The sequence below is a fragment of the Pinus tabuliformis genome, chromosome 4_1 (genome assembly GCF_031772625.1).
Source record: "Pinus tabuliformis cultivar Carrire ecotype Pingquan chromosome 4_1, CPIR1, whole genome shotgun sequence".
Taxonomy (NCBI): Eukaryota; Viridiplantae; Streptophyta; class Pinopsida; order Pinales; family Pinaceae; genus Pinus; species Pinus tabuliformis.
In genome coordinates this window covers 53137662-53163716 of record NC_142303.1, presented here as the reverse complement: position 1 = coordinate 53163716, position 26055 = coordinate 53137662, and the positions used below count along the sequence as shown (strand labels likewise).

The 26055-nt window shown below is 40.4% G+C and overlaps 2 protein-coding genes across 7 annotated transcripts in view; both read right to left on the bottom strand.

Moving 5' to 3' along the window:
* LOC149174117 (2-oxoglutarate (2OG) and Fe(II)-dependent oxygenase superfamily protein) overlaps positions 1-14905 on the bottom strand; it is a 114882-nt gene extending 99977 nt beyond the window's left edge. For 4 of the 6 annotated variants that reach the window (XM_089419179.1, XM_089419177.1, XM_089419180.1 and 1 more), the window contains exons 1-2: positions 14739-14904; positions 14569-14632 (exon numbers count right to left, since the gene is read on the bottom strand). The gene's annotated coding sequence lies outside the window, so the exon portion shown is untranslated. Of the gene's footprint in view, positions 1-14568; positions 14633-14738 lie in introns of all 6 variants that reach the window. The other 2 variants (XM_089419181.1, XM_089419175.1) reach the window with 2 other exon arrangements.
* Positions 14906-21274: 6369 nt separating this feature from the next.
* On the bottom strand, positions 21275-21643 carry LOC149174116 (uncharacterized). Its single transcript, XM_089420747.1, has one exon. It carries the CDS (start codon positions 21641-21643, stop codon positions 21275-21277), a length of 369 nt encoding a protein of 122 aa, XP_089276873.1.
* Between the last annotated feature and the right edge of the window lie 4412 nt (positions 21644-26055).

Sequence of the window (26055 nt, the reverse complement as noted above, 5' to 3'; positions counted from 1 at the left end):
AAAAAGGGTTGGGCAAATTCTAAACAGTTTGGGAGATATTAAAATAATTAATATTTTTAATGGAGTCCCTAAGTTTAAACTTAGGGAAAATAAAATATTAATGTGAATTAATATAAATCTGTGTTAGAATGGTCCAAAAGTCATGGATCAAGCCAGATCTAATCTTAGCCGTTGATTAGGGACTTAATCTCGGCCATTGAATTGTCAACGAGAAAAGTATAAGAGGGGGCTTAAGGGTCACTTGGAGAACACACCAAGAGATCAAGATTTCGACTTTCTGGGGCTAGGTTTGCTGAGAAAGTTGAGAGAGTGATCAGAGTTGCAGCTAAGAGGCAGTGAATATAGAAGCAAAGAGGCAAAGATAGCACCAGAAGGATCAGCGAGTAGCCAGAGAGAGGGACGCAAAAGCAGCCAAGGGTTCACGAAGAGCCAGCTAGGGCTCACGCAGAGGCAGCCAGGAGCTATGCAGTGCCTCAGAGGGCCAACGTGGGTGACACAGAGGGCCAGAGGACTGACGCAGTGCCTCCAGAGGCTGACGCAGGCCAAGCCATAATGATGTTGGGCCAAAAAGAGGCTAACGCAATCCCTAGAGGCTGACGTTGGGGTTTCGTGGGGCAGATCAGAGCTATGGAGCTGCCGGAGTGTTTATCTAGAGTTTCAGCAGGAATATCTGCTTCCGAGTAGAGAGGTACTATTGTTGGGATTTTCCTCTGTTGGGTGAGTCGGATTTGGCACCCAAATTGTATTTTGAAACTGCTTAATAAATCAAACCCTCAAATAGCTTCACCAGCTTTCCCGCATTGGGTTTTTCCGGGGACATTAGTCCAAAAACAATGGTGTCACTTGTGTGTTTGTTTCTGTTTCCTTCAGTTGATGATCTGTAATGTGTTGAGCATGTACTTGTATTTATTTCCAGTATTTACATGGTAAATAACTTGTTTTAACAGAACAAGTAGGTAGGAATAAATCAGAAAGTACATAAAGGGTTTCTAACGGGTTAGACTTAGAAATTCCAACAAAAATATGGGTGAGAAAGTTCTAAGTGATGAGGATCAAGCCAGTTCGAATCTTAGTTGTTGGTTAGGGACTTAATCTCGGTCGTTGATTCGTCATCAGGAAAAGTATAAGAGGAGGCTTGAGGGTTAATTGGAGATACACCACGTGATCAAGAGAATTCGATTTTCTGGGGCAGGGTTTGCTGAGGAAATCGAGTTAGTGATCAAAGTTGTAGCGAGGGGCAGTTCAGCAAGGGAGTTTCATCCGAGGCTGAAGAATACATAGCAGAGAGGTAGCGCAATGCCGGGAGAGACAGCATAGGCCCTAGAAGGGCTGATGTAGAGGTCGTAGAGCTTACGCAGAGGACACAGAAGACTGACGCAGGTGACACAAAAGCCGTAGAGGCTAACATTGGGCCTCAGAGGTAGCGCTAGGGAGATTTTGTGGGGCAGACTGGAAGCAAATCAACAGACTCTGCACCGGGAGAGGGTGACGCAGCTCCAAAGGAGTGACACAATTCCAGAGCTGTGCTTGGAGTAGCTTTCATTGTCCAACATAGGGAACAGTCAAAGTCGCATTGGGGTTTGATCATCCGGCTGCTGATTTGCCAAAATATCTGTCTCCGGATAGAGGTACTACTGCCGAGGTTATTCTCTGTTGGGTGAGCCATTTTTGGCACCCTAGTTGTATTCACGAAATCTTCTTAATAATAAAAACCCTCTATATGCTACACCAATTTCCCGAATTGGGTTTTCCCGGGGACGATTGTCCAAAAATAACGGTGCCCCTTGTGTTATTGTCTCTGTTTATTTCAGTGCATGATCTGTATATTTGTGAAGGCTACAATAGTGTTTACTTCAATGTTTATGCAATTAAATAACTTGTTAATGTGAAGAACAAGTAGGAGATTGTAAACCAGTAATTGCAGTAGGGGTTTCTGATGTGTTAGATTCAGGAATTTTCACAGTAGAGAGGGCCTTTTGGCCCTCCATACACTAAAATAGGGAATTTTAGCTCAGAAAATATTATTTCATCGTAATAATGAGTTGATGTTCTCTCCTATAAATAGAGAGAGCTCCCCACCTCATTTTCTCATGGTGTTTAGGGGAGAAATCCCATAGCTAGTCTGAACTTTTTGTTGAATGTGTTGTCATTGATGTCAAGTTCAGGAGGAGCTTATTGTGCGTACATTGTCATGTTACATCACTGAAGTGGCCATTGATTGTTGAATGTAAGTTGTCTAGCTTGATATCATGTTAGTCTATATTTGAAGGCAGTTGTTCTTCAATTCCTTATTTCAAATGAGAATGCAAAGTGTACAGTTGTCTAGCCTACTCAGAGATCTTTCCAATGACATTGGCACTTTTCCTGACTCCCACGGAATGAGGAGAAGACTCAGTTTCAAGTGACGCGGATCAAGTCAAATTCCACTTGGTCAAGGTTCTAGATGTTGAAATTTCTAAGTATTACTCGTTAGAAATTTTATCTGTATTCTCTGGTTTATTTAGCCTACTTGTTTAATTACTAACAAGTTATTTAACCATATAAACACTGAAATAAACACAATACAGTCTCAACCATCTACAGATCAACAACTAAAAGAAATGAACAAACACACAAGGGACACCGTTATTTTTGTACAATCGTCCCCAAAAAAACCCAACTTGGGAAAACCAGTGTAGCAGTTCTGAGGGTTTTATTATTAAATAGCTTTTCTTGAGTACACTGGGTGCCAAACTGTCTCACCCTACAGAGACAAATAATCTGGCAGTAATACCTCTCTTCGGAAGAAAATATTCTGAAAGTCTGCCCCATGAAACCCTCTCCAACACAATCTGAAGCACTGCGTCACCCTGTTGACCACTACGTGTCAACGACCCATAGCAGTACACCCCATTTTTTCACAAAAGGGATAGCGCCTGATCGATGTGTCCGTGTCGTTCAACTATCATCATCAGCTTGATCATCATCTTATAATGTAAGCCCATTCTGCATGTGCATAATGTAAATAATCTCAGCAAATCCGTGTCGTGTATGTAATTACCTAGGTAAACCTACTTTTCTGGTGACGATTTACATCCCGGGAGGTCTTTTGTCTCACCGATTCATTCTCGGATGGTCGTGAAAGTTTTCTTTCAGCTTTACCCCAAAGCCGGAGTGGATTTTGTCACTGGGATCTTAGGGGATTCCTAGTGTTATAAATCGAGTTTGTGTAAAAGTGATTTGGGAATAATCCTAACTATTTGGTTAGGTTATTTTATTACAAATTGCTTGATATGCTAGATTATATTTTGGTGTCGTGGAACTAGGTAGTCTGTGAGGATCTTTTGCAAATGGGTTTTCCCCCTTGAGATGTAAAAAATGTAAAAATCATGATGTAAAATGTCTTGAGGGTTAGCAAAATAATTTATCCCCTCATAGGTTAATTAATTAAATTTTCTGGCCAAAATTAATTCAAATCTAAGCCAAAAATTTAATTAATTATAGGTCCTAAGTAAATTTAAATTTTCGAAAAGCGAAATTCGTGGGTCCTTTAAAAATTAAATTTTAAGAGGTCCAGGGACTAAGGTTAATTGATTATTTTGCTAAATTTTAAACCTTTGGTCCCTGGGGTTAAATCAAAGTCAAAATTTTGAAGAAATTAATTCAAAATTTTAATTTTTGAATTAATTAAATACATTTAATTGAAAAATTCGAAATTTCCTCAATAATTAAAATTTCGACGGATGAGATTAAAAAAAAAATGATCCTCATCAACGGTCGAGATTACTTTGACAAGGATCACTCAAACTAGCCGTTGGAAGATTTATCTTTAAATAGGAGATCAGTTGTCAATTGAGAGGATCCGATCTCTGGATCGTGTACTAAGCTCTCAAGCTCTCTTGTATACTTTTTTGAATTAATGCAAAAGTCTTTGGGGTTTCAACATGCTGTAGTGTTCCTCTTCATGAATTTATGGTAACATTGTTTTAATTTCTACTTAATATTATGTGAAAACTATCAATCAATAGCTCTCTTAGAATAATCTGAATATAGGTATCTTATTCAGTTTGTTGGATCTAGGGTAACATTTTTAATTTTGATTGAAGTAGCAGGTATCTCTATTTCTACAGAATTTTATTGTTGTTTAATTTCTCTACTTGATTTGATGGTTGATCTAGTGTTTGCAGAAGATCTGTCAGGTTCTCATTGAGCGTTTGGGGATAGTTTTCGGTTGGACCAGCCAACTCTCAACACATATTTTCTAAAGAGTCTACTTCATATAAGCCTCAGGATTTATCTAACGATAATATTTTTCTGCATGGTGTTTTTGAGTTAGTACCTCTCTAAAATTTCAAAATCTTTTAAATATTTCGTGAAAATTTTGATAGATCTGGCTATTAAGAGCCTTAGTTTATCAGATCTGGAAGCGGAATTGGACTCATACTCCTCAAATTTGATAGATCTGTAAATTATTTGTATAGATCTGTTATTTACTTGTGTAGATCTGAAATTTTGAATTTTAACACTTGGGTTTTTGTAATTTTCTTTATTTTTGTACATATTGGGTATTGGGTTTTTCTCTTTTCACTTGTGCAAAAATAGATCTGAGAAATCAGCCAAGAAAATCTTCAGATCTAAGCTAGATCTAGACCCTGGAGGGCAAGATCTGAGCTCAAAGATTGTTTGCAGGAATAGATCTGAGAAATCAGCCAAGTAAATCTTCAGATCTGAGCTAGATCTAGAACCTGGAGGGCAAGATCTGGGCTCAAAGATTGTTTGCAAGAATAGATCTGAGAAATCAGCCAAGTAAATCTTCAGATCTGAGATTTTTCAAGCAGATCTAGGGGTTTTGAGACAGATCTAAGCCCTGGAGGGCAATATCTTATCCCAAATCTTTTTACAAGGCCAATGATTAAATATTTTGCAATAAATCTAAAGATCTGAAGCAAAATAATTTTTTTCAGAACAAGGGTTTCAAGTTTTGGGGCTCCTGAGCCTAGATCTGTCTTCTCCTAGCCCAATGCTAATTCTATTGGGCCTAGTGCTCTCTCATTGGCCCTACATTCCCTTGCTCCATTTCTGATTTGAATATTTGATTTTCTGAAGCTAATCATTGGTGGGTTTTTGCAAAAAAAATTGGTAAAAATTTGTGTTTCAGATATTGAATATTTTTTGGCAACTTGGGCAAGTGATCTTCAAGGCCTAGGGCCTAAGGGTTTGATCTCTAAACCATCTTTTTCCTCATTGTTTGCTACAACAGTCATATACCTTTCTAATAGCGGTGAAAAACACATATAAGTGGTTTGAAATTGACTAAAAAATTGTTAAATACATTAATAAGTCATTTATGTTTGATGTGTATAAAGAATTTGGCCTAGATCTACATTTTGGGTCACTGTTATCTCTGAATAATTCTGTTTCTTAAGTCTGAAATATAACAGTGGAAAAATTTCATGTGGGTTAGCCTAAAATTAGTTCCTAAGTTATCTATTACGTTAAGGAATTAATTTCTTGAGTTGGGCATTCATCATTAGGCTTATTTCATGTTTTAATTGCTCGTTGTAATAAGTATATCAGATCTGATATAATTCCGGAAATCACATCACAACAAGATGAAAATTTTTGATAATTCATGTGGGCAAGTTTGGAAAAATTTCGGTAAATTTTTGCCATAAAGATATCATTGATAGCTTACTGTTTTCATTGTCATATTGTTGTTGTCATAAAGTTTTTCTTACTGCTATCCTAAAAATTAATTTCTGAAAATTAAGTACTCTGTCATGGAATTGTGATAAAATGCATATCCTTTGTTTCATAAACTGAGTTTTTTTTTTTTTGAGCATTTGTTGACAGTGATATCGAATTGCAAAGTTGTTTTTGTTCTCTTTGAGCTAAATTGTATCAAGAAGATTTGAAATAAACTAGTGTTTTAACTATAGTATCTTCAAGAGTTTATTTTCTAAGTCTTCATCTAAAAAAAGGCGAGCATTTCATTTGGGTAATTGAGGACTTTTGCAACATAAGTGTTTTCCCATTCTCGAGTCTAACTTCATCTCATCTTCCGGCGCATTTGCATATAAGTTAGCTTTGCATAGATAAAACTTACTTCCAAGCATAACCTTGGTCGATAGACAAATAGATCTTCATCCGTCTTTTCTTGAGAAGTCTGTTTTAATAGTACTTAAAACGTTGACCTTGCAGTCGTCAGAGCCACAGTTCTATGCAACGCCGGAGGCACCGGGTATGTTAGAATTTCAGGAGAGGTATCATTAATCACACCTTAGTGTGTTTCTCCTGATCTTCTCTCTGCCAATTACTACGAAATCAGGGTCAACATAGAAAGGATTGAAGGTTTCACATTTAAATAGGCATTTAAACTAAAATTAACCAAGATTCTTGCATCTCACATTAGTTTTATGATCTGCATTTCATATAAGATAGTCATTCATCTAAGCAGCAGTTGTTAATCGATTACTTGATCTTAATTTCCTTAGCAAGATCGTTGACTCCATAAGGCACTGGTATCAATCGTTTAAAATCTAATCAAATCCTATAAGTCTTGCTAAATCTTAATCAAGTACTTGAGCGTTCATTGTGTCTCCCGAACTAGTTGGTTCCCAACTAGTTCTTCTTCATTCCACTTTTCCATAAGTCTACCCCCCTTAGCCTGTTGTAGGGAAACAACTTAAACGGAGAGATTGGAGATCAAGGTGACAGCTCCCGATCTGAGCAATTGTCGCAGTGCCTAGACATTATGTGCGACAACAAGCCCTCCTGGCCTCTATGTCAACCTGAAACCCTCTATGTCAGCCCTCTAAGGCTCTACGCAACCTCTCTGGCCCTCTACGTCACTTCTGCAGCCTCTAGACAGTCACTATTGGCCTCTGTGTGGCTCCCTCTGGCTCTGTGTCTGCCTCTCTGCCTCTGCACTGGTCCTCCGGCACTATCTCTGCCTCTCTGCCTCGTACTCACTGCCCCTCGCTGCAATACTAATCACTGGTTCGATTTCTCTTAGCAAACCCTACTCTAGAAAATCGAACTGACTAATCACTCTAGTGTATCTCCAACTGACCCTCAAGCCTCCTCTTATACTTTTCCTGTTGAGTCTTCCACGGCCGAGATTAAGTCCCTAATCAACGGCTAAGATTAGATTTGGCTTGATCCATGTCATTTAGAACATTCTCACCCAGTTTTATATTAATACGCATTAATATTTTAATTTTCCTAAGTTTAGACTTAGGAACCCATTAAAAATATTAATTATTTTAATATCTCTCCAACCAGGTGGAATTTCCCCAAACCATTTCTGAGTCTTGGAGATCTCATGTGCTTTAGCCTCTCCACCAATTTTCATGGCTAGAGCACATCTGATGTTACCCCAAATCAACGGTCCCTCTTAGCGAGGAATGTGCTCTAGTAATGCTCCACAACTGAACATCACTCTGATCATACGGCACCAGTACCTGTGCTGATGCTAGGCCTTCCTGCCCAACATCCTCTGCACTGCTACATCCTGTACTGCTGCCCATGGTTCTACCACTGCCACTGCTACATCTGTACGACAACTCCCTCTGCATCCGTGTTATTGCTGATCCTTCCTCCCAACACTACATATGCACTGCAGCCCTCTCTCCTCATGCTGCATCGTGCTACCTATAGCACTACCACTGCTACTGTTGCACTGCAACTTAGTTACTGAGACGATGGTAATTGATCTACCCAACTACTGACATCATTGTCAGGCTAGAAACCCTCCTAATGTTGAAGTTCTCTCTGCCGCTATCTCGTGCTCCCTCTGCTATCTCTGCGCTGCTGCAACAACTTTGTGCCTCTCACACCACTGCAAACCCCTTTGTGCCTTCTTGCACTGCTGCAACGTCCTTTGTGCCTCTCGCACCACTACAAACCCCTTTGTGCCTTCCTGCACTGCTGCAACGTCCTTTGTGCCTCTCGCACTACTGCACTACCAGGGACTACTGCACCCTAGCACTCTCTGCCGCTCCATCAGCATCCCGCTTCTACTAACATCCGCCATCCTATACTATCACTTCGGGGCTCCTGTAGCTGGATCTGATACAAGAGTTTGGGTGCCTCAAGGATCCTTCCCCTCATCACCTGTAGTCCTCCTGACTACAGCTCAGTGTCTCCCCACCTCTTCTCTAGAGGTACATGAGCACTCATGGCACAATCATCATCATCCTCTACCTCCTTTTCCGCCTTTGCTAGCGCTGCCTTGGAGTCAGACGCCTCTCCCTTATTCTTCTTCCTAGGACACTGGTTCGCATAATGGCCCAGCTCCCCATAGTTGAAGCGCTTAATCTTGGAGAGGTCCTTTTTCTTCCTCTTCCCCTACTGCCTCGCAGATGCCAAAGTTGCATCCTCTTCCTCCTCTTTCTTGACCCGGGCTCCTTTGCTGCTACTTCCCGTCTTGGTCAGTGGTTTGATCTCTTCTTGGCGAAGAGCTGGCCATAATTCTTCCCATCCTGGAAGATTTGCTCTGCCCAAAATGCTTTGGACGAACATCTCCCACTCCTCGGAGACTACATTCAGGGCGGTCCTCACCATTAACTCTTGATCTGGCGTGGCCCCTATAGAAGTCAATTGGTCCCGAATCTCCTGCAACCTGTCGAGGAAGTGATCTATCTGCTCCCCCTTTTGCATCCGGTATGACCGCAGTTGATTCTCCAATAACATCTTCCTCAGCACGGAAGTGCCTTGATACAATGTCTTCAAGGTATCCCACATTTCCTTTGTCGTCTCCTTCTCAGCGATATGCTGGACCACATGATCCTTGACTCCATCAAGGATTATGCATTTCACCTTGGCCATCGCATCCTCATACTTTTCATTATCAGTTGGGTCGATTGGGATAGTCACGGTTCTCAAGGCGAAGGCCTTGATGCGATGTATATCCAGAACGAACAGGATCCTAGCCTTCCAGATCACAAAGTTGGACGCCCCGTCCAACCTGTCCTGATCCCTCAATCCATTCATGGCCATCTCTGCTCTTCTTTTCGACTCCTCTGAGTCTCTGCTTCCCTCCTGGAAGTTCTCTCTTTGACTCCTTCTGAGTCTCTACTTCCCTCCTGGAAGTCCTCCTGCCAACCGTCGAATCATACCTCTCCGATCTCCTATGCACCTGCAACACTGATCTATATTTCTTGGCTAGAAATCCGCCTAGGTAGCAACTCCCTCTACCTTGGTTTTGCCTCGTTAGGTATTGTTCTGTCTCGGCAGCAACAGCACCCCACCAGCTTCACTCCCCATAATCTACCCACAGCTTCCTATGCCCCAGCAACTGAAGAACTGAGCCTCTAGGCTCTGCGCAATCCCGGGAAGGCTGATTTGCTCCCTTAGCCAACTGTGTGAACCCTCCTGGTCTCTGTGTGGCTCTTCGTGAGCGTCTTCTGCCTTCTTCTACCTCTGCGCTGGCCTCTCTCGGGCTCGAACTGATGACGCAGGCCCTCTGCGTCAACCCTTATCTGTTGCTTTCTGCCTAGGAACAGCTTCTGTCACTCGGGACAGTTGTTTCTGCTGCAAATTCTCTGATTCAACTAGTGCCTTCAGCTCTCCTATGATCTGCAACGCTCTGATACCATGTTGAAATTTCTAAGTATTACCCATTAGAAATTTTATCTATATTCTCTGGTTTATTCGCCTACTTGTTTAATTACTAACAAGTTATTTAACCATATAAACACTGAAATAAACACAATATAGTCTCAACCATCTATAGATCAACAATTGAAAGAAATGAACAAACACACAAGGGACACCATTATTTTTGGACAATCGTCCCCGGAAAGACCCAACTTGGGAAAACCGATGCAGCAGTTCTGAGGGTTTTATTACTAAGTAGCTTTTCTTGAGTACACTGGGTGCCAAACTGGCTCACCCAATAGAGACAAATAATCTGGCAGTAATACCTCTCTTCGGAAGTAGATATTCTGAAAGTCTGCCCCACGAAACCCTATCCAACACAATATGAAGCACTATGTCAGCCCTCCTGACCTCTGTGTCAGCCTCAAACCCTCTGCATCAGTCCTCTGAGGCTCTGCACAGCCTCTCTGGCCCTCTGCGTCACTTCTGCAGCCTCTACGTGGGTCACGTAGGCCCTTCTAGCCTCTGCGCAGTCACTGTTGGCCTCTGCGTGGCTCCATCTGGCTCTGTGTTTGCCTCTCTGCCTCTGCGTTGGTCTTCCGCCACTATCTTTGCCTCTCTGCCTCGTACTTACTACTCACTGCCCCTCGTTGCAATACTGATCACTGGTTCGATTTCTCTTAGCAAACCCTGCTCTAGAAAATCGAATTGACTGATCACTTTGGTGTATCTCCAACTAACCCTAAAGCCTCCTCTTATATTTTTCCTGTTGAGTCTTCAACGACCGAGATTAAGGCCCTAATCAACGACTAAGATTAGATTTGGCTTGAATCATGTCATTTAGAACATTCTCACCCAGTTTTATAATAATACCCATTAATATTTTAATTTTCCTAAGTTTAGACTTAAGAACCCCATTAAAAATATTAATTATTTTAATATCTCTCCAACCAGGTGGAATTTCCCCAAACCATTTCTGGGTCTTGGAGACCTCATGTGTTTTAGCCTCTCCACTAATTTTCATGGGTAGAGCACATCCGATGCTACCCCAAATCAACACTAGATACATCGAGCTACAAGCCAATCAAACCTTGGAGAATCGGCTAGTAAACCGAGAAGGTCAAGAGCCTAATAGGCCATCGGCCTTGTTTCAAAGGCATAACCACTCCAACAACCCGAAGTCTCGAAACATGTGGCAAAGTGCACTAAGCATCAAGCACACTGTAGCCTAGGCCCGTATGGACTAGCCCGGTAGACCAGGGACTAATGGACATCCTCAGGACGCCAGAGTTAGTATGAGGCTGGGGGTCGATGGACTTCCCAGGGAAGCGGGAACCAATATGAGGCCTAAGGCAATGGACTTCCCTGGGAAGCAAGGATCAGTAGAAGGTCCCACATGTGTGGTCTTGTATGAAAATCAAAAAAGGCCTAAAATCTTTACAACGGGAAAGTCATGATTTTCCATGAACTCGGTCGGCCTTATCACAGTCGCTAATCCATTATTAATGACAAATTAATCAAGATTAAGCACGGCTTAATTATATCGGGCCCCTGGGCACCAAAGTGCAGTTTTGTTTCAAAAAGCTAAGACCAAGTTGATGCAATGTGGCAAGTCTAGGTGGCATGACAAGTGGCGCCAAGCGGCAAAGGTCGATGACATGGCAACCAAAGGCGATGACAAATAGCACTCATTTTGGCATTTTTGGGTGGCCAATTGTACAAAGTGGCAAGTGACGCATCTGCAACAGATATTAAGGTTTCCAACTCCTAACAAGTAAATCATTTAGAACCTTGTACATAAACTCTAGATGGAATTTACATTGCTACCTTATTAAACGAGAGTAGAAAATTCTAGTGGTTCTTCAAGTAAATTTAAATTTGGAAAATTTCTGGGCATAATACCCAGTGGGACTTGATCCCCAGTTTACAAATTGTTTTTTCCTATTGTCCAAGGTTGGAAAGTGATTTCATAAGACCTATTTTTCATTGGTAAGTTTTTTTGAGTGAAATAGGAGTGCTTCGGAACTCATTGGGTGGTTTGTTTGAGTGAAATAGGTTGTTGCCCCTGTTGCTTACTGCAGATTTTGCAATCTGTTTTAACAGGACAGCAAGCTAATTTACTCAGTGACCCCTCTAACCAACAACCTAAATTCAAAAAAACATCATTAATTGTTACTATATTTTCTCTACATTATCTCTGAGTACTTATTGGCCATATTTAACATCAATTGGTGTAGTGTATCGCTGTTTTTAGTTTTATTTACACTCAAAAATCAAAAGGAGAGCATAATTAACTCCACCTCCTATTGACCCCATTTAAGGCACTGGTCTTACCTATGGTTGGTTGAGGTATCAAGTGGGATTCTTCTCTTAGCCTTTAAGGAGGAACTTGGGCTTAAAAAGTAGGGTTTGAGCCGATGTGACAGTGGGCCCTTGCCCTATGTGTGCCCATCCTAGCAAGTTGCATGAACCTTTGCAACCTTGCTTATTGGACCGGTAACAAAACGCCTAGGTTGTGACAATGATCATGTAGGTGAAGTGGACCTAGGGGAAAACATGGACCAGGAGAGATGTTAGAGCATTGGACCTTAGATAAAGAGTGCCTTGGTATCTGATTAATATGTCTTGGAGCCTTGCTTGTGTATCATTATCTCCTTGGAGATTGACTTGTGTCACTTATAGGAGGAACGCTTCACATTTGTGGACCTACCTGCATTGAGTACGTTGCTTGTACTAAACCAGGTCCAATTGACTTGTAGACCTCCCTCTACTTCTCATATAAATAGAGGAAAGAAGAGTCATTCTTATCATTCATGCTTGGAGAGCGCGAGCTTGCATCTTATATTTCTTGGTTTCAAAGATGTAGTTGGAGGAGCACTACTTTCTTTCAAAGATGTTGATGGAGGAGCACTACACTCTCTCTCTCTTGATCATTATTATTTATACTTTATCTCGTCTTGAGGCACTCATTTTTCATGAGCATTCTTGGAGTCTAGGGTTAGGATTTCATCCATGGGTAGACATTAGAGTTAGGGTTTGTGGACAAACCCTAAGTTGTACTTGTTGATGAGGAGAAGAAGAGGGAGTGTCTTGCATGATGCCAAGGAAGACTTGCTAACATGATTCTAGCTTGTTGGAGTATCTTTGGCGGAGCTAGGTTTTTTCATGTTTTTCCCTAGCTATGGTTTTGGAGATCTTGGGTTGTGGTAGCTTATCTTCACTTCAAAGGATGTACTTGAAGTTCAGCTCTTATACACACACACATACAAAATTTTCAGAAATTCTCTTGTTCCAGATTTGAGTTTCAACTTCATTGTGTTCATGATTTGTAATGTCCAGCACTTATATGCCTTGCTCATTTCACATAAGCTGAAGCTGAATAAGGGTTTAACATTGATATTGAATACAACAGGACAGTATTTACTGTTGTAATCATTGTTGTCATCAAGTGATTTTCTGATCTGATTTATGCATGTTAAGGTTGCCCTGAACAGTGAAACTTGTGGCATAAGTTTTGGTATTGCCTAGTGGATTGGGGTTGTTTAGAAGTGAAATATTATCTCCTGCTTGCTCTTGTTCTATTATTTTTCAGATCAGCCATCAAGCTGAGAATTCACATGGACTAATGCAGGAAACCTCTTTATGCATTCACATGGACTAATACAGGAAACCTTTTTAAGCATTCACATGGACTAATACAGGAAACCTCTTGTAAATAGGTGAAATTTCTGAAGTTGCAGTAATTGCCCTAGAACTAGAATTTTCTACCTCACCCAAGTGGATTCATAAGAGGCACCTTCCAGGATAGAACTAGTCAAATGCCCAACAACATTGGTGACAACAGGTTGAGCTAACCCCTCAGGCTATCTAGAATCTTGTGCCTGTATACATTGTATCATGATTATAAAAATTACTCGTTCCATACACTTTATTAGCTCAATCAGATGCCGTCATTCTTCTAAATTGTTCCCAAAGTCCATGATGTCTTCTGATGAAACCAATGTAGCATTTTATATATTCTCAAAAAAATGATGAAAATCCATGGTAAACTGTAGCCGTCTAAGTAGGTGAGATTCGTTTCTCCAAAACCCATGATGTTTGTATGTCACCCCTTCCGAGAAGAATGACGCAAAAGAAACATTCATTTGAGAGTGTCGTTCAGGTTACCGAGCCATGCTAATAGATCAATAGGACCCTCCCTAATTGATCTGGATTAACTTAAGGTTTTTGGGTTCCAAACCTTTCGGGTGTCCCCAAATTTGACATTATGTTCATTAAAATTCAAATATGGGACATACACAATTATATATTTTTGTATCCTTTTTATTTCATTATTGTAGGCCATTTTATTCCCGTGACTTGAAGCTTGGTTGCATTGGCAAATTCCAGTGGCTACTTACCCGATCAAGTATTTGGAGCAGCGTTGCCGGATTTGGAGACAATGCTTACAAGGTTTATAATGCAGCTCTTCTCTGAGCTTTTTTGTTTAGACAATGCTACCTTTATCTTTAACTATTAAGAAATCAATGTATCTACTTTCATGACCAATCCATAATTTTTTACCGCCAACAAAAACAACAACAAAAAAGTCGCAAGGGTGCGGTGTTAAAAATCCCGGTATCTAAACCAGAACTGCCCTAGCTACTATATCGAGCAAAAGCGTAATTACCACCAAAATAACGATGGGCTCCTAAATCATGCCTTCCTAGATTTGTTCCTCGAGCTCTACATCCGCCAGTTACCCTACTATGTGCTAAACCCTGTAAATTTAGTAGATATGATGTTGCAAATGCGCACCACTAATCTCAAGTTAAAGTCCAGTAGAGTCGAACCCAAATATTAATTATGCCCTAACGCCATGAATTTTGCAACAGACAATGTGGATGACTGAAACTGTTGAATTATCATCTAACAGGTTTAAATTCCATTAAGAAAAAATCGAAACTCCATCGAGATGTAACCGAAATTGAAAATGGATGTAGTGGGTACCTGAAAAATATAAATGGGTACCAAAAGTATCAGAAATGGACTTCACTGCATCTCCTCTTCAGTCCTGAAATATCGTTTTGGAAAATATAAAATGCCTTTTAAAGAAGCAAGAGCTTGTTAATTAGATTTGACTGAAAGCCCAAAAATAAAGAGAAATAGGATTTCCCCACCTGGGATTCAGAACAAAGTTTTCGAACCATCAATACAATGTTCAATAGATTGTTTGAATTTGCTGGTAAGTCCTTTGCTTCTTGATATTTTCGTCACTAAGATGTTAATGTTAGATGGCATCTTATCTGGCGGATAAATTTTGTTGGCAGTTTGTGTGTCATGTCTGGTCAATGCTTTTTTATTTATGATTGTTCGTGATTGTAAGGTATCTGTTTAATATGTCAAATCTTTGTAATGGTTCATTTGTTAGGTTTGATTTTCTTCCTTATGTACCATAGTGACAATAATAATGGATTATGAATGCTTTGAATAATGTATAAATTAATATACCTTTCTTAAATTTCTTTCTTTTATAATGGAATGGTGTTTTTTAATAATATCAATTTGGTGTTTAGCATAATTATAATCTTAAAATTGGAAAATTATTATTTGTTATTAACCAGTAATTTAATTATTCAATTTGACTATAATGTTTATTGATTATGATCATTATTTTTAAAGTTTAATAATATTATATATTTTTTGTTAATATAGTTTGAGTAAATCGAATGATTAAGAACATGTATTTTTTTGTTGTAAGTTCAAATCTATAGGCGGGTAGAGTATGTAGAGCTCTATAAATTTTAGGAGGCATATCATTGTGCAAAGGTAAGACCCTTATCTCACAAATAAGGGGATCTCATACACCAATTTGGTGTATAGCTTGGTCATGATCTTAAAATTAGATTATTATTAGTAATTGTAGTATCTATTAATTAAATGAGAAATACATATTGTGATGTGTTTGGTAGTCAAGAGAAGAACCTACTACTCAAAATTTAGAACAATATATGTCTTATGTTTCTTTATCTTTGAGCAAACTAACTATTTTATCTAGAAGCTTAACTAGCATGCATGTGTTGTAATGTAAACAAAAATTAAAACGGTTCGTATTATTTTTTAACTTATGCCTAAAGAGGGCATAGCCCAAATAATTAATGGAAATTTTGGGAGATAGGGGCACCATGTTGAAGAATCTAAGGCAAGATGATGTTAATGATTCTTCTAACTATGATAACTGCTTGTGATGTCTTTTTACTTATTAGGATTATCTTCTTATTATTATTATTATTATTATTATTATTATGTGCTCTTCAATCATCAAACAACTACCAAAACAAGAAGATCAACAAGATACAAGTACACAAGATGTAGGCTCCAAGCGAGGGCAAAACCTCTCCTCTTGAGAGGAAAACCCTTCAATATCTTCTTATAGATTCTCTATTGAGGATACCAAGACCTTTGACCAACTCTAAAGCCCTTCCAAGACCAAGATCAACTTCTCAACAATGTGCTTGCTTTACTGCTTTCCAAACCCGGCAAAATCTCTTCCGGCAACACTTCTTTGACCTTCAGCCACAAATTTTCGACCCTAACTGCAACAAATCTGCAACTTCGGCCCCCGGCAGCAGCTGCTACTTGTGGACTAGAACTGCTTCTCCTTTGCCTCCAACTGCCTTACTTGACCTAATTTGTCTTCTAGATCTAGAAGGGGATTTTGTTGGCCCTTCCTTCAGCTCTTTTTCATCAAATCGAACCCTCACAATGAAACCCTAACCAAGTAGCAGAAACCCTAGCAAAAAGCTACAGAATTTCAACCTCCTTCTTTGCACGTGTGGAGAGAGAGAGAGGAACCCAAAACACTTCTTCTCTTTCTTCTTCCTTCTTCGTTGCCCTTTTCTGCTTCTTCCTTCACATGAGAGAGAGAGGAAATGAATGTGTTCAAATGAGGTCAAATTGTCTCCTATATATAGGCCTTCCAGGGGTATGAATTCCAGCTTCTATGCCGACTTGACAAGTTGGCAAGGTGACTTGGTCTTGGAAGGCTCAATAAAATACAAAAATAATTATTTTCACAATTTACAAGATGCCCGATGGGGTCTTCATATTATGACAATGTCCCTATTTGACTTCTTGACCTAGGACAACCCTAGAAGCACTTTCAATTAGTGCTTGACCTATAAAACAAATTTCTTGGGCAAGAAACCCAAGCTCAATAATAATAATAATCATTTTTCTTTCTTTTACAAAATACAAGAATCAAAAGTACATTTCATATTTATGAAGACCGAACCTAGTTACACTTTCTTCAACACACCATGTATTGTGGATATTGGGAGTCAATTCTCCTAGTTTGATTCAACATTCCTTCTTAACTAGGGAGGTATTCATAAATGGTACATGGTTATTCTCAATACTGAATAGATCTCATAAGAAGAGTCAGACTAGTAATCCATTTGTATGACATCATTATAACCAACATTGTCACATAGCAAGGCCTTGACTAATAGCTCTATCTCTCAATAGATCAGAGCACAATGTTGGCGAGACCAATGATTATGAACACCTTCATCATTGTCTCTCAAGGTACATACCCACCCAGGTGTTCATTGACTATTACCTTCTAGAACTATTCTTATCTTGGGTCCCCAACCCTCAAAGAATATCTGTCGTCTTGCCTACTCTTATCTTGGATGCCCTACCGCATCCTCGAAGAGTATCAGATGCCAGATGATTACTCAATCCTCCATTATTTCATCCAAAATGAAGACAAGAATGGTGTGTTTATCTCTCCCTCTTAACTAGGAAGATATGTCAACCAATCCAAGCTTGTTTCTAAAATACACAAGCTTCTTATTGGGAAGAGATTTTGTCAAAATATCAACAGTTTGATCATCGGTGGGGATATACTCCAGCTTCAGTACACCATATTGTACCAACTTTCGAATGTAGTGGTACTTATCGTTTATGTGCTTCGTCTTTCCATGAAATATCAAGTCCTCGGACAATCTTATACAATTGATATCATCACAATGTATTATGGTAGGGTCCAATAATCCTGGAAATAGATCAGATACCATCTTCCTTAACCAGACCGCTTCCCTGCTTACTTCACAGGTTTCAATGTACTCGGCCTCAGCACTACTCAAAGGTGACTCAAAGCCACTGTCTCTTGCTTTCTGCTCATCCAAGAGACCATGGAGGATCCCAAGCTAAAACATACTCTTGTAGTGCTTTTTCCATCCTTCTTGTTGCCTCCCCAATCGGAATTAGTAAATCCTTCTAGATGAACATCTTTTTCTTTTTCATATTTCAAGCAGTGTTGGATGGTTCCCTATAGATATCTCAGTATATGCTTGGCAGTTATCCAATGATCATGTCTAGGCTCCAATTGAAATTGACTCAGAACATTTACTGCAAAACATATGTCTGGCTGAATACTCACCAGATACATCAGGGAGTCAATGAGTTGTCTCTACTTAGTAGGATCCACTGGACTAGATTCAGAATTCCTTAACATTTTCAAGTTTGTGATCATCGAACTTGTCATGGGTTTGATTCCATCATATCAAACCTCTTCAATAGCTCGATCACATACTTTCCTTGTCCCAGGAAGATTTCATTCAGTTCTTTCCAGATTTCTAGTCCCAGATAATAATGCATAAATCCTAGTTCCTTCATATAAAATTCGGTTGCCAACATTTTCTTGCACTCTTTGATTCTTTCTTCATTACCAGTTATTAGAATATCATCTACATATAGAAGAATGATGACAGGTTTATCATTCTCTACTTTGATATAGAGATTGGGATTTGTTGTGCTTTTCCTTAAAGCCAACCTTTGCAAGTATGCATATATTCTAACATACCATGCCCTAGGAGCTTGCTTGAGGCCATAAAATGCCTTCTTCAATATGCAAACATGAGTTTCTCTATCCTTTACTTCGAATCCCAATGTTTGTTCCATGTAGACTTCTTCATCTATGGTACCATTCAAGAATGTTGTTTTGACATCCATTTGATGTACCTTCCATCCCATTGATGCTGCCAGAGATATCAGAGATCGGATCGTGGTATAATTTGTTGTGGGAGCAAAGGTCTCTTCATAGTCAATGCCTTCTTCCCAAGAGAAGCCTCGAGCCACGAATCTAACCTTGAATTTATCTATGCTTCCATCTGCAAGTTGCTTGACCTTATACAGCCACTTAAAGGTTACCACTGATTTGTTTTCTGGTCTTGGGACAAATTCCCAGACTCCATCTTCATAATAGATTAGTATTCCTCATTCATTGAATTCTTCCATTCTTGGTGTTTGGATGCTTCTTCGAAAGTGGAAGGTTCATCTTCAATGAGCTTTGACATGTATGTTGCATATCCTCAGTATCTTTTCGATTTCTTGCTCTCCCTAAATCTTCCTCTTGCGGTGTGACCTTCTGCTTCTTGAAGTGTAGAAGTTAACCAGTTAGGTCTCTTTCTTCTTTCAGGGAGAGAGATTGGTTCACTAGGACCTTCTTCTTCATGATGAGAGACTTCTTCTTCCCTGTTAAATTCTTCCTCAAACATAGGAAGATCCTCCTCATCAGAATCGGATGGGAGATCTTTGGATTTCTTGAAGGCAATGCTCTCATCAAAAATTACATCTATGCTTACTTTTATTCGATGTCCTTCCTTTATGTAGATCTTGTAAGCCTTGGAAGAGTTGCTATATCCAAAGAATATTCCTTTCTTGCTTGCAGGATCTAGCTTCTTTCTTTTGTCCTTGGGAATGTGAATATATACAAGACACCCAAATATTCGGAGATGATCAATATTTGTTTCTTCCCAATGAAGACTTCTTCTGGAGTTATATTTCTAAGTGACTTGTGAGGACTTCTATTTTGGATGTATATTGTATTCTTTGTTGCTTCTCCCCATAGAAATTTCAGTAGATCTTGATCGCGGAGCATAGCCTTGACACTTTCTTCTACAGTTCTATTCTTTCGTTCAGCTACTCCATTATGTTCAGGACTGTATGGAACTATAAGCTCCCTCTTAATCCCGGCCTCCTTACAAAAAGAAATGAGTTCTTTGGAAGTATACTCGCCTCCATTATCTGACCTTAGAATCTTTATCTTTCTTTCTATAAGATTTTCTACCTCTGCCTTGAATTCTTGAAATTTTATGAATACTTCATCCTTGGATTTATGTAGATAAACCCAAGTTTTCCTTGAATGATCATCAATGAAAGTAACATAGTATAGATGACATCCAAGTGATTTAGGCATGGGACCACATACATTAGATTGGATGAGATCTAGAATCTCTTGAGCTCTAGATGTACTATGTGCAAATGGTTTCTTTGCATTCTTTCCCAAAGCACAACCTTTGCAAACTCATTCATGGTCTTCTTTGAGATTTGGTATCCCATTTACAATGGAGTTTAGAGTTGGCAAGATCTTGTAATGAATATGGCCCAATATTCTATGCCAAAGTTCACACGGACTTATCTCAATGTGGACAAGTGCTTGATTTAGAGGAGATGAGAGTCTGTAGAGTCTTCCTTCTCGAACTTCAATGGTTCTAGTTTTTTCAATGCTTCAATATTTAGCCCAAACCACTACTTTACCATTTATAAAAGATACTATATCTCATTTTCTTCTAATGATGAAACAAAAGTAAGATTTTTTCACAAACCTGGAACATATAGAATGTCATTGAGATGAATTTTACCTCCTCCTTCCAGCTCAATTGATGTAGATCCAATGCCTTTTACCAAATAGTTATTGTTGTCACCAAGCTCCATAGAGTATGAGGACTTCCCTTTGGATAGGGTTATTAGTTTCTTGTGATATCCAGCAATGTGCCTCGAAGCTCCATTATCTATCACCCATATATATTCATCTTGAAATGTTCAGTGAGGGCTGAGAACAATCCTTCATTCTTTGAAGATTTGAGATCTTTGGAAGAGAAGAGAAGAGAATATTCCATACTGCCTTGAAACTTCGCTTGATGAGACTTGCTAATGATGAACACTTATTTTCAAGCCTCCTTAATGGGGTTGACCTTCTTCATGCCTTATGCGAACCATAGCTCTGAAACCATGTTGAAGAATCTAAGGCAAGATGACATTAATGATTCTTATAACTATGATAATTGCTTGTGATGTCTTTTTACTTATTAGGATTATATATATATATCTTATAATATATAATTGCTTATATATATTTTTATATTATATTATATATATATATATATATATATATATATATATATATATTTTACAGGAACGGTTAGACTGATATATTAATTCTTGGCTGAAATGCCTCAATTCAGGTTACAAAGAGGAAGGGAGGGCTCAGATTTCGCCTCAACCAGGAACCATATAACTATCCTCCTAATGAACCTGCAAATTTTGCATTCTATATTTCTTGCAGATTTCTCTATCTTTCCTAATTTTGTAGATGCAAACAAACTGCTTCAATAATAGACAGTAAAACATTTTTATCGGACAGCTAGGGGATGGGATCCCAGCCTTCGTCTCCATCTCTTATAAGATTTCTGAGAGGGAGGAGAGCCGCTTTATTGGCTTCGACATCAGCTTCTTTGTTGTTGTCCCTCTTTATGTGAAGGAATTACAAACTCTAAAAGGAGTTTGTCAGGGAGTTAATTCTGCTCAGCAATCTAGATAATCTTAAATCTGAAGGAGAGGAGTTGTCCACAATGGCCTTTATAATAGTCTAAGAGTCCCCATGAACAACTGCATCTTTAATTCCCAAGAACTTGAGCACCCTAAGCCCCTGGAGGAGAGCTAGTGCTTCAGCTTGAATACTGGTGTTAATGCCCACTCCCCAAGCGTATCTAGCTTTAATTCTGCCCTCTGCACTTTTGGTAACACCACCAGCTCCAGAAGTGCCTGGATTGCCTTTTGTTGCACCGTCAAAAAAGAGAGCTTTCCTTGCCTTTTTGATGCAAAACTCAGCAAATTCTATATCTTTAAGGCGGATTTGCCAATGTTTTAGTGAAGGAGAGGGGGCCTTTACTCTATCAGAGAATTGGAGATCCAGGGAGGCTCCCCATACAATTTCTTGTTCACTGAGATCCGTCATGTCTAGCTGGTCTCCCAAGCAATCTTTGAGATGAATTTTAATTTTTACCCAGGTTATATTAGGATCGCTCTTCTTATCCTTAAAAATCCTTTGGTTTCTTTCCAGCCAAATGTGCCAGCAGATTAATTTGGGAAGGGCGAGTCATGCTTCTTTGATATGGGGGTTCTGGGCAGTGCCACCAGGGTACATTCGCTTCCAATTTGAGAACAGTTATGAGCAGTGATTAGGGGGAACGAATTCCTTGCTCCATGGGCTTAAAGCCTCCTTCCACAGATCTGCAACAAATTTACGGAACAACATCATATGGGAGGCATTTTCTTCATGTTCCCCACACAGCGAGCTGTGAGAGGGCCCTAAAAATCCTCTTTTCCGGAGCCTATCCTCTGTCAAAATTCTGTGATGACATAGAAGCCAACAAAAGGAGTCGATTTTGGGAAATGTTGTTGATGACTAGATCCCCGGCCAGGGCCTCAGATCAGGCGGAACATTAGGATGTTAAGAGAGCTGATTATATCCCTGCGAGACAGTGCAATTTCCAGGGGTCGGATCCCATCCCCGGGTGTCTGCTTTCCTTCTATTCATTGGGGCTTTGCCTTTTAGGTGGGACAGAAATGTAGCGTAGTCTTTGACAAGATTCGGTGGCACCTCTAAGTTTTTCCATCGCTACCAGTCATTGTTTTCCCTGTGGGATAAATCCCACAGCGTTTTGATACCTGCACTGTCCAACCATTCTTTCAGTGAGAGTAGAGATCGGTCATCAGCAAGTGGATTGCTGCCCATAATGTGATCGTCCCATATTTGGATGCACTGTCCATTACCAGGAATCCAGTGCGCATATTGCTTAATCAGGGCGGAGGCTTTTTCGCACAGCTTGTGTATCATCGATCCTGTGATTGTCTTAGGATTGTCCAGGCAGCGTGTTCTCTGCCCACAATAATATTTTTTCCACAGTGCAAGCTGCGCCCAACCCGGCTTTGGGGCGATGATCCTCCATAACAATTTTGCACCCATGGCTATATTTTGATTGCTGAGATTTTTAAAATTCAAACCGCCTTCCATTCTGGGTAGAGAAATTGTGTTCCAGCTTATTAAGGGGATTCTCTTCTCGTTAGCTTTGCCACCTTTCCAGAAAAAGTTTCTTATGTAAACCTCCATTTTCCTCATTATGCCAATGGGAGCCATCATCACTGCTACCTGAAAATTGGGTAGACTGTTCAATACTGCTTTTATTAGCACTGTCTTACCTGCTAGATTGAGCCAGTTGAATCCCCAGGATTGAATTTTAGTTTTGAATTTTTCCAACAGAGGCAACCATTCTCTGTTGAGAGCCCTTTTTTGAAAGACAGGGAGCCCCAGGTACTTAATGATCTCCAAGAAGAGGTGGCTGCGAAGCCACAACAGTTAGAAATGGCTTGGAGCGATCTGGCAGAGGCATTCGAGCAGAAGACATGACATTTGCCTTTGTTGAGACTGCTTCCTGAGTCTTCACAATAGGCGTCCACCACATCTTTAAATCGTTTAGCCAAGACCAAGGAGGCAACACCCAGCAAAAGAGAGTCATCTGCGAACAACGCATGATTTATGCTTTTAATGCCTCTTGCAATGTTTATTCCCATTATTTCTTGTTCTGACTGTTTTTTGTTCAAGAGGAAGCTGAGTACTGAGGCTTGGAGGACAAAGAGCAAGGGGGAGAGAGGACACCCTTGCCTCAGCCCTTTAGAGGCTTTGAAGAAGTCAGTGGCTCTCCCGTTCACCAAGGGGGCAATCCATGGCTCACTGATACAAGCCTTGATCAGTTTGATAAAATTGAGACCAAACCCGAATTTGTGAAGGACATCCAGCAGGAATCTATGTCTCACCCTGTCAAAGGCGCTTTCAAGATCTAGTTTGACGACCATTCCTTTCTCTTTCCGGGCCAAGCTTGAATGAATCGCCTCTTGGACCAGGATGTAGTTGTCCACTATCTGTCTTCCCTGAATAAAGCCCCCCTGATTCTCAGGGATAATGTCAGGGAGGATTGTTTTCAGTCTGTTTGCAATCACTTTTGTTATCAGTTTGTAGCCTATATTGCAAAGGGATATAGGACGAAATCTGGAGAAGGAGTTGGCGCCTCTTTCCTTGGGGATAAGGGCCAGGAAAGCCGAGTTGGTGCTTCCCCCTATTTTCTGACAGGCTTGAGATTTTTGGACCATTCTGCATAAATCTTTTTCGACAATCTGCCAACAGTTCTGCAAGAATCTGGCAGTAAAGCCATCTGGGCTCGGGGCCTTGTCCGGCTCCATAGAGAAGAGGGCGGATTTGATTTCATTATTTGTGACTTCTGCTTCCAAAAACTGATTCTTTCTAGCAGAAATTAGGGTGGGAACCTCATTTACTGACGATGAGATTTGACCCTGCCCCTCTTTTTCTTTATATAGATTTTTGAAATGGAGGAAGGCAACATTTTTTATGCTTTGAATGTCTCTATGGATGATGTTCTCTTCCTTGATTTCGGAGATGGAATTAAAATTTTTCCGTGCTTGGGCTTGCTTATGAAAGAAGGATGAATTCCTGTCTCTTGCCTTAAGCCAAAGCCTGCGAGATTTGGTCCTCCAGTACTCTTCCTCGGCCAGGCTTGCTTTAAGCAGCTTTTGCTGAAGGTCCGCCTCTTTTTCGAGAATTTCTTTTGTGATCTCTTCATTTTCTGAATTAAGGTGATGGATCTCAAGATGTTCTTGCAACTTTTTCCTTTCCACTGCTGGGTTTGGGAGTGATTTTGCCCAATTTTTCAATGCAGCCTTCACTCTCCTGAGCTTTTCCTCCCATACAAAGAACGCAGAGCCGTTGACTGGTTGCTTCCAAGTATCTTTTACTAAATGCATAAAGGTTTGTTCCTTGACCCGTAGGGGGCTGAATTTAAAAGGAATGGGGCCGTGATCCCAGTGAGCCAAGAGATCAAGTTTGATGGGCCTGTGATCAGAAACACTACAAGGGAGAATATGCATTCTAGAATCTAGACCAAGCAGAAGAAAAGAACTTTGAACAAGAAATCTGTCTAACCTTGCCGCAATATGGCCCGGGCCGAGTCTTTTGTTGGACCAGGTATATTTGCCCGACGAAGGTTTGATGTCAATCATGTCCCAGTCCTGGAGCAGATCCTCAACCCATTCTCGCGTTGGATCCCTTACAATGCTCCCTCCACATTTTTCAGCCATAGTTAAAGTGAGATTTAGATCCCCGGTGATGATGATATTTGCTAAGTCCTTAGAGTCTGCCAGGCCTCTAATAGAATCCCAGCAATTCTTTTTTTCTCCTGCGCTGACTGGAACATACACGTTGAAGAGACAGAGGGTCTCATCTGAGTCAATGTGCTTCAGCTTTGAGAATAGCCAATGAGTGTTGGCGATCTCTTTCACCCTTGTAAATTTGTTTGCATTCCAGAGGGTGCCCAGGCCTCCTGAGGCACCCCTGGCTGAGATAGCTTGCCCTTCGCTTCTTTTCCATAGATTTTTGCCGATATGGAGGAAGGCCTTGTCCTCCATTTTAGTCTCCTGGATGAGGAATATGTCAGGGGATTTAGATCTTATCAGACTTTTGACAGCTTCTTCTTTTATTTTGCTCCCCATACCCCTACAGTTCCAGGAGACGATCTTCATCACTTGCTTTTGGAATGGAGAGCTCCTTTAGAGCTCTGGGGCTGGTTTCTAGTCATCTTCGGAGTTTTAGCCAGGAGTTTCTCGAGGGTGGGTTGACTTCCTTGCAGTTTGTCTTTGTAGGTCTCCTGCTCTCTTTTTTCACGGGCAGATTTTCGGCCTCTCAAAGATCTTCTGGCCGAGGTTTGCGATTCACCTATTTCACCTTCTTCTTCTGAGTCCTCTGAGCCTTGTACTTCCTCAGCCTCTTCTGAGGGTATATCTTCCATTCTGTCTGCTTTACTATCTGCTTGGCTCTTTTTGGGGCGATCCTTCATTTTGTGTCTCCAGATCTTGGGTAACCTCTAATGTTGAACTTAGCTATATAAATTTGTTTCCTTGCTCTTCCATGTGTGGATTTTGAAGCCCTGAGCCTGTTTGGGGAGCTTTTCCATTAGTATTTCCTGTTTTAGGGGCTTTGCTTTTGTTCCTTTTAACCTGCGTCCATCCTTCCTCTTTGCCTTTCTCCGCTTCAGTATTTTTTGGGCATCCTCTAGCAAAATGACCGTAGACCTGGCACTTCCTGCACTTGAACGGAAGCTGCTCATAATCCAGCTTTTGAACATGCGTCCAGCTTCCAACCCTAATCTTTATTGCCTCAGGCAGGCCAACCTCGAGGTCAACTTCAACACAAATTCTAGCACAGTCATATTGATCTTTACTGTTTGCTCGATCAATGAATCTACCCAGGGTATTTCCGATGTGCTTAAGGGACTCCCAGTTCCAACAATGCATTGGCGG